The sequence below is a fragment of the Miscanthus floridulus genome, chromosome 10, assembly GCF_019320115.1.
Source record: "Miscanthus floridulus cultivar M001 chromosome 10, ASM1932011v1, whole genome shotgun sequence".
In the NCBI taxonomy this organism is placed as follows: Eukaryota; Viridiplantae; Streptophyta; class Magnoliopsida; order Poales; family Poaceae; genus Miscanthus; species Miscanthus floridulus.
In genome coordinates, this window is record NC_089589.1 from 122,550,240 (window position 1) to 122,559,313 (window position 9,074).

The following is a 9,074-nucleotide window of genomic DNA, read 5'->3' on the forward strand; positions in this document are numbered from 1 at the left end:
GGAGCGGGCCGCGGCACGGGCCAAAGAAGAGAGAAGGGAAGAGATTGAGCCCGGGTTCCATTTCCTTTTATGGATTTGCTTTTCTATTTCCTAGAAATAAACTAGGCACACATATAAGTGGAATTCAATTGGGATTCAAGGGATTTGGTGGATGAGTGGTTAGGATAAATCAAGGGGAGGTCAAGGGGAAGTATTTTGTAGAGAAGGTCAAAGGTAAAATATCAAGGAGAGTCATTTGATGCCAAAATAAATTCTAGAGCACACTCATGAAGTCACACAAGCAAACAAGTCAAACAATTCAAGCAAGCATTCAATCACTCAAGCTTCCTAGTCTAAATGCATGTGGAGAGTTTTGATGCATGGTTTTGGAAAACATTTACTTTTGAAAATGGTTTTGCAGGAAATAAACTAGGCAAGTTTTAATTTGTTGTAAAGTTTTAAAAAGTCCAAATTTTTAGTGATTTTTTAACATGATGCAAAAACACGGGTGTTATAGATCTACCCCACTTAGAAGAATCTCATCCCCGAGATTCGAGTAAACTAGAGAGGGAAACCAAGAGGGAGAGAGAAACCTAGAGAGAGAGAGAAAGATCTAGAGGGGAAGGGATTTCTATTTGCCTTACTGTGTTGTCCTCCGGAGAGTTCCTCAATCTGTTAATGTACCACCCAGTTGATAATGAGGTAGTACTTTATCGGAAGGAGTACAACTCTATCGCCTTGCCGGGGCGATTACCACTCGGTTTGAATAAGAAAAATACCACCCTGTGACCACCCTTTTGGGGATCACATCCTGTTGGAAGGAGGTATACCTCTTGTCCAATGGTAGCTGCTTGATCTGTTTTCGCCTTCTGTACCCGTTTCTTGAATCATCTTCTGGCTGTCTGATCTTCGAGAAATTCTAATTCTTCTAGCTTCGGGGCTAACCCACTTAGAAGATTCAATCTTCTATTACATCATCTTCTTGCGTTCTTCTGGTTGTAGAGCTGCTTGAGAGGTCTTGGTTTTCTGGTGTCCTCTAATTATGTGTATCACCCCTTTGTTTTGAGTCGTAGAGCTATCCATCTTGATAATCTAGACTTGGCACAGGCGCAGCTGGCCGCAGCCAGGTCGCGCCACCATCCTCAGCCGTTCTCCCGCTCTATGTTGCGTCGTATAGAGGAAGAAGGGTGAAAACCACATGTTGCAAGAGTATATTTCAAGTGATGCAGATGTTTCAGAGGTATGTTGCAAGTATTGTATATCGATGTTGTAAAAGTAGATCAGGATGTTACACGTGTTGTAACGGCTATACACGTATGTTTCAGGTGTATGTGTTTCAAATGTTTCATCTGTTCTAGACATATGTTGCAAGTGTTTTATCTGGATGTTGCATATACATGCATGTTGCAAACATATGTTTCAAGTATTTCATACGTATGTTTGCAAGTGTTTATATGGATGTTGCATATGTTTGCAATGGTTTTCAAATGTTTTTAGGCGTTCTCACAAGTGTTTCAGATGCTTTTTCAAGTGTTTCATCTTTCTTTTTTTATATGTTGCAACTGTTGCATCTGGATGTTTCAAAAGTAGATTGGGTGTTGCACATGAGATGCGCGTGAGAAGCGGCTGGCAGCGTGGGCAACGTTTTCGGGGCGCGCATGGGCAACGCCCGGAGCGGTGCGGCGATGTCTGAGGCGGCATGGGCCCAATGCTAGTGTGCTCGTTCAGGAGCCCAACACGGTAGGTGCTCGCTCGCTCCATGTGCGGGCACCGGCCAGACGCTAGCGCCGGATTGGACGTCCGGGCAAGTCCTTATTTTTAAAGGCATCCGAGTAGTGTTGATGATAGGAGCATGGCTTTTGTTCTGATACAAATAAGTAATAATTTGTTCCCTGTTTTCATGCATGTGATAAGTAACTTACCCACCACAAGCACACATACGAGGCATGATTTGCACTCAATAACTAATCATGGTGGTAGGATGGCATGATACTAGTCCACGCTAGGACACACAATGCACATGAGTGAAAGCTTTGAGTGTGCTTGCTCTCTCTATATAATCTGGTTTGCAACCGGAAATTCATAGCATTGGTGTTTGCCATTTAACACTGACGAACCTCTTTCTAACAAGTTGCATTGTTGCATCGGAGATGTTGGAGCCAAACAATGCAAGTCAACTACTCAGTTGGTTCATCTCGATTGTGATAAAAACTCACGTAGTTGTGTAGCGACATTGCAATCATCAACTTGCCAGGCGGAGTTGGAGTAGCAAAGACAAATATTGGACTTCAATCTCATGTAAGTCCAACATTTGGTTCGCAAACAGACTGACAGGACTAGTATTTCATTGGGATGGCTATAACTCATCCATTCGAAGTGCGATTAAAATCAACAAGCACATGATTGGAAACTTGTTTGATAAGCCTTCAAATAGATCTGGTCCCACCTCAATATCACATCAATAAGGCCTTCAAATCTTCATGACAAACTGATGTTGTTTGTGCTGGGTACTACGGCGTCGCCATGGGGTTGCTTATCACCCATGGGATCCTGGTTGGGAGCATGCCCCAACCATGTGGTGAACAACTCAAAGATGCACCGAGATATGGTGTTGGGTTCGTGAGCTGCACCGAGATATGGTTGATCGTCGTGACTACTCATGCTTCCACCTCACGGCTTGGTGTTCCTACCCGTAGCTTATCCCGGCGGCCATGGAGCTCGCCATCGTTGAACCCCCGGTCCGAGTCACAGAATCCCCTCCAGTGAAGTGTGCCTTATGGTACCCGATCAAGATCACAGTGGCACCTTTTTCTTTTCTGGTGGAGGGAGGTTTGCCGCCTCCTCCGCCTCGCGATGATCCTAGCCATCGTGGGCGGCGGCGCCGGCGGCAAGCCTCAAGTTCGCCGGAGCCATCGCGAGGCTCATTAAGCGGCCCCCCCCACGCGAGGCGCTGCCCCTCGGATATATCCGTGCATGGGCCCGGGTCCGGAGGCCAATCACGAGGCTGAACCCGAGGAAGTGATTGAAGGCGCGCCTCTTCCTGTGCCCGAGGAGACTTTAGCGGCACCGGCTGCAGCTTCTACGTCTACCTCGGAAGTATTGAATCTCATTGATGATATGGCGGCTAAAGTCTCCGTCCTTTGGGGACACGGAGACAAATCTCGGGGATGACCTGTTTCTGTTGGGGCAATGGTTTCACGGTCAGCCTCCCATCTATTCTGAGTGGGCCTGGGTGCGTTCCTTCGGCCCAGTATCTTTAGCAGTGGCCCACAGATCCCTCCCAAGCAAGTCCACGAGCAGCCCAAGCAGAAGACGGGTCTGGAAATGTGGATGCAGATTTCCAAGTTTGCAGAGATGGCCTCGCTGCCTCCCCACATTTGGAGGACATTTCAATCAACAATCCAGTCATGGCTGCCTTAAGCATCTCGCCAAAGGCCGCCGTTGCTGCTACACCGGCGCCTCCTGCCAGGCTGAAGACTTACTCTCGTCGACGGCAGTGTGGAAGAGAAACTGAGAGCAGTACGCCCATTCCTAATGCTGAGCAAGTGGACATTGATGTGGTGGCCGTGTCTCCGCTCCTGACCTCTCTCCCTGGTCTGGTGAGCGTCGCAGCCATGGCTGCGACTCCGTCTGCAGTAGAAGCTATCCTCGATGCTAGTCTTGTGAACGTCGATGTGGCAGCCATGCCTCCGCTCCCGTCCTCTCTCCCTGGACCGGTGAGCGTTGCAGCCATGGCTGCAACTCCGTCGGTAGCAAGAACCTTGCCCGATAACAAGGATGTAGGCGTTGAGGTGGTGGTCGTGCCTCCGCTCCTGACCTGTCCCCCTGGGTTGGGGAGCTTGGCAGGTATGGCAGCAGCTCCGCCTGCATCAGAAGCCGTAGCCAACGTGGAGCTTTTAAGTACTGAAACGGTGGCCATCATGATCACTCTTCTTGGTCAGGGGAATGTTACTGCCATGGTTATATCTTCGTCTGCAGTTGAAACCTCCCGGTCAGTCGCCACTCATGCGACTTTCTTCAACATGTTAGCCGTGAAAACCACAAGCGTGCTGCCTACTCCGAGCTTCCCAAAATTCAAGAAGAAGATCAGGACGCCAGTGGCGCCACCACGGCGCAGCCGCTGTCTTGCAGGCGTCGGAGTTGAGTTCTCTATTGAGCAGGAGCAGAGCAGATGCAAGAAGCGAGTTATGCGATCCTTGGAAGTCCTCCGTGATCAAGATGGTATTGACGAAGCTGCTCTTGATGAGTACGCCAAGCTGTTCTCTCAACCCCAGTCTGACACTCATTCGTTGGCTTTGGCTTGTCTATTCGGATGGCGCACACTGGAGGAGCTGATAGAGGGCAGCAGCGAGGCGCTGGTTTTCCAGTAATCTGTGTAGCAGTAAAACATGTTTTTGGTCGTATTTTTCTTAGCTTCATAATGGATCCCAAAAAAATTCTTATTTGGAATGTAAGGGGATTAAATTCTAGAAGTCGACAGGATGCTGTTCGAACTTTTGTTGATTCAGCTTGGGTGGATGTGGTTTGTTTACAAGAAACAAAGATGCCATCCATTTCTCCGCGTGATGTATTCTCCATGCTCGGGGCTGATTTCAGTCAGTTCATCTTTTTGCCATCAGTAGGCGCTAGTGGGGGCATTCTTGTGACTTGGAGACGAGATGTTGGGGTCACTGGTCTCACCAGGGCTGACAATCACAGTGTGTCAGTCCAATTCTCTTCAAGGAATAATCACCCCTGGTGGCTCACGTGTGTCTACGGCCCACAAGGAACTGAACAGAAGATTTAGTTCCTGCAAGAGCTCAGAGATATCAGGCAGGCATGTTTGTTAGGAATAAACCTGACTTGGGTGTTTGTCCAATCAGGGGTGCGTGTGTGTCGCGTGGCAATGTGTTGCCGGTTCATGTTGTGCACGGAACATGGTGTGTTCATGTTGCCGTTGCAGGTAGTTAGGATCGTGTGGGAGTCCACCAGAACATCGTGGGATAGCTGCGAGGATAAGTTAGATAGAGTCAAAGTACGTTGAGAGGGGGTGGTGTGCGTGGCGCCGGTCAGCACGGAGGAGCGCCTTGATGTGTGGAACGAGCGAGTGGCTCTTGCGCCGTCGCCGGGCGGGTCGTGCGGATCATGGGCGCGAAGGCCGGCATGGAGGCCTAGCTCCGTGGTGTGTCCCTGGCCTATTTATACCCATGTACTCCTTCGGTTGTTTAAGTTGCCAAGTCCAGAGAAATAAAAAGTGCCAAGATACAGGCCGTTGTGTCGGCCGCGGCGTTCATTGCCGGAAACAGCTTGTGTTCATCGTCTCCCTCGCCGGTGCTTTGTGTTCGTGAGTGCGAGTGAGTTCCTGGCCGTAGCTATCATTATCCCTGGACAATTGCTGGAGATTATAATCTAATTTACAGGGAAGAAAGACAAGAGCAATGATAACTTCAATCGAGCTATGATGGGTCGTTTCCGGCGTCTTATCAATGACCTTGGTCTCAAAGAAATACCCTTGCATGGGCGCAAGTTTACATGGACAAATAATCATGTCTCAGTTAAACTAGACAGGGTATTATGTTCAGGTGAATGGGAGGAGCTGTTCTCTAATTGTTTACTACAATCTGCAGCATCAGACGACTGTGATCACTGTCCACTGATTCTGGGCATGAATGATATCAAGCCGGGAAAAAGAAGATTTCAGTTCAAGTCCTTTTGGCCTAAGCTTGAGGGTTTCCAGGAAGCGGTCGAGGAGGTATGGAATTCAGCTCCGGTTGTCCCCTGCCCTTTTGAAACTCTTTATCGTAAGCTGCAGGCAACATCCAAAAAATTACTCCCTCCATACTAAAAAATAAAGTCGTTTTGAACAGCGACACGGTCTTCGAAGTATTACTTTGACTCCTTGTTTTATAAAAATATTTATCAAAAAGTGATATATGTATATTTTTATGAAAGTATTTTTCAAGACAAATCTAATTATATGGCTTTCACATTTTCAAACTCAACAATTTAAAAGTTATTCAAGATTTATATTTTCAATGTTTGACCCAAACCTTGTCCAAAACGAATTTATTTTTTAGTATGGAGGGAGTACAAGGTTGGAGTCGGAAGAATGTGGGGCATGTAAAAACCCAACTTGGTTTTGCAAGGGAAGTGTTGCATCAATTGGAAAATGCCCAGGATGGTCGTGCATTAACACCAATAGAGATTTGGCTAAGGAATTCTCTCAAGAAGCATACTCTCGCGCTTTCTTCTCTTCTGCAGACCATAAGGCGACTTCAGTCTAGAATAAGTTGGCTCAGTGATGGTGATGCCAACACTGCTCTTTTTCACGCCAAAGCCTGCTATCGCAAGAGGAAGAAATTCGTGGCACAGTTAATGTTGGATGGACAGTTATACACGGACCATGAGAAGAAAGCAGAAATAATAGATGATTTTTACTCTAACTTATTGGGACAGAGTGTCGCAAGAGAGCACACGATTAACCTTGCTGCTCTTGGGATCCCCTCTCATGATCTTTCTGAGTTTGATGCTCCCTTCTCTGAAGAAGAAGTATGGAATACAATCAAGCTGCTGCCACCTGATAAAGCACCTGGCCCGGATGGTTTCACGGGCCGTTTTTATAGAGTGTGCTGGCCAATCATCAAAAAGGAAGTCATGGAAGTAATTTCAGTAGTTTGGAGTAGGAAATTCAGAAATTTTGAGACTCTAAATTCAGCTTTCATCACCCGGCCATCTGCCCAAAACAGAGGAAGCAAATTGTGCTAAGGACTTCAGACCCATAAGCCTTGTTCATAGTTTCGCCAAACTTGTCACTAAATTATTGGCCAATAGATTGGTTGGTCGCTTGCAGCAGATGGTTTCTCCCAACCAGAGTGCTTTTATTAAGGGGAGGTTTATCCAAGACAATTTTATGCTTGTGCAACAAACAACAAGGTTCTTGCATCAATAGATGCTTCCCCGTTTTCTCCTCAAGCTGGATATTTCAAAGGCATTTGACACAGTGTCCTGGCCTTTCTTTTTTGAGGTAATGCAACAACTGGGCTTTGGGCAAATTTGGCGTGATATTATTAGTGGGCTGTTAGGCTCCTCATCAACTCGTGTTCTATTAAATGGAATTCCCGGTGAGGTTATCTTGCACCGGCGAGGATTACGGCAAGGAGATCCACTTTCTCCAATGCTCTTCATTTTAGTAATGAATGTGCTTGGCCAAATGGTGTCATTGGCAGCAAGAGATGGTTTGTTGCAGCTACTCTCCTCTAGATCTCTCCAACACAGAATATCATTACATGCTGATGATGTGGTCTTATTCCTTCGACCTGAGATAAATGACATTGAAATAACTATAGATATACTTGACCTGTATGGGGATGCATCTGGCCTAAAGACAAATGTCCAGAAGAGTAGTGCTTATCCTATTCAGTGTGGAGAAGAGGAGATTCATGTAATTCAGCATGCCCTTCCTTGTGAAGTTTCAGAGTTTCCTTGCCGATATCTTGGTTTGCCGCTCTCTTTAAAGAAGCTCACAAAGGCTCAGACTCAGTGTATTATTGATCAAATCGCCGACCAGCTGCCTAGATGGAAAGCTGATCGTTTGAGCCGGGCGGGACGAGCAATACAAGTACAGTATGTGATGACTGCCATGCTCATTTATCTGATAATGGTAGTAGACTTACCACAGTGGGCCATAAAGGCAATAGACAAAATCAAAAGAGGGTTTCTATGGCGAGGAAGGAAAGAGACAAGAGGAGGACACTGCCTAGTAGCTTGGGGCAGGGTGATGCGCCCTCGAGAGTTTGGAGGGCTGGGCATTTCAGATTGGAAGAACATGGGATGGGCACTTTGAATGCATTGGCTATGGCTCCATAAAACTGAGCCCCATCGGCCATGGAGCAAGTTTACGATTCAGGTGCCAGAACAGGTTAGAGCCTTCTTTGCAATGGCCATAATCACTGAAGTAGGGGATGGTACTCGCACACTCTTTTGGGAAGATAGGTGGCTGCATGGACAGCGCATTATAGATGTCGCCCCTCGTTTGCATTCTTTGGTGGCTAAGAAAACTATCAAGAAACGTACGGTAGCGGAAGCTCTCACTGAACACCTCTGGATTTTGGATATAATAGGAGCTTCGTCGATTGGAGAACTAGTAGAGTATCTTGATCTTTGGGATCTTCTCACGGACTTCTCTTTACAACTTGAAATGGAGGATGTTCATATATGGCGCCTATCCCCCTCAGGACAGTACTCAGCAAAATCTGCTTATGAACATATCTTTCAAGGATCAACTCTATTTAGACCTTGGGAACTGATTTGGAAGACCTGGGCCCCTGGAAAATGCAAGTTCTTCTTATGGTTAGTCAAACATGACAGATGTTGGATAGCTGATCATCTTGCCCGTCGAGGTCTGCCCTGTTCGGAAAGTTGTCTTTTGTGTGATCAGGAGCAAGAGACAATTAATCATCTTCTAGTATCTTGTCCCTTTGCAAGGCAATACTGGTATTCCCTGCTATGCCAGGTTGGGTTGCAGCAATTTGCTCCTCAAGCAACTGATGTGGTGTTCGATGATTGGTGGGACAGATTGTGGCATGCTGCTTTGGAACAGCAAATGAAAGGTCTCAATTCTCTAGTTGTACTAGGTGCTTTGGTTCTTTGGACTCACCGCAATTCTTGTGTTTTTGACGGAGCTACTCCTAGCATTGCAAGGGCTCTTAATGTTACCAGCGATGAATGACGTCTTTGGGAGATAGCAGGCACACGAAGCCTCTCTTCCTTGACTACACCGACACCTTTGCCTTAGAGTGGCCTGGTTGTTTGGTTTTTGTGGTCGTCTTTTTATGTTTAGCAGGCGAGAATGTAATCTAAATCTTTAGTTTGGCATCTGTAGAGTGTGTGTGTATGTGGGTGTTTGGGTTCTTATCCTGTATTTTCTTCTTAATATAATGAAGCACAGCTCTCCTACGTTTTTGAGAAAAAAAAATTCAGGTCCTTCACGAGGCCAAACAATCGATTCCCAAACACCCCTTGCAATAGTTGGGTAGGTTGTGGCTCACCCTTGTTGTGAAAGTACATATTCATGCCCTCTGGAGAGGAAATGCCTGTGCCTCATGTACACCATCTTC

The 9,074-nt window shown here is 46.6% G+C and overlaps 1 protein-coding gene across 1 annotated transcript; it reads left to right on the plus strand.

Moving 5' to 3' along the window:
• Positions 1-5,419: 5,419 nt before the first annotated feature.
• Positions 5,420-8,686, plus strand: LOC136489484 (uncharacterized). The gene is made up of 3 exons (XM_066486103.1): positions 5,420-5,710; positions 6,220-6,618; positions 8,471-8,686. The coding sequence occupies exons 1-3, from the start codon at positions 5,420-5,422 to the stop codon at positions 8,684-8,686; spliced, it is 906 nt and encodes a 301-aa protein (XP_066342200.1).
• Positions 8,687-9,074: the final 388 nt, after the last annotated feature.

Excerpts from the sequence above, each read along its gene's own strand:
- LOC136489484 (XM_066486103.1), top strand. The coding sequence starts at position 5,420 with ATGGGTCGTTTCCGGCGTCTTATCAATGACCTTGGTCTCAAAGAAATA. Across the intron at positions 5,711-6,219 it reads TCCAGGAAGCGGTCGAGGAG|ACCATAAGGCGACTTCAGTC; the intron begins GTATGGAATTCA and ends TCTCTTCTGCAG. Across the intron at positions 6,619-8,470 it reads TCAAAAAGGAAGTCATGGAA|GTTGGGTTGCAGCAATTTGC; the intron begins GTAATTTCAGTA and ends CTGCTATGCCAG.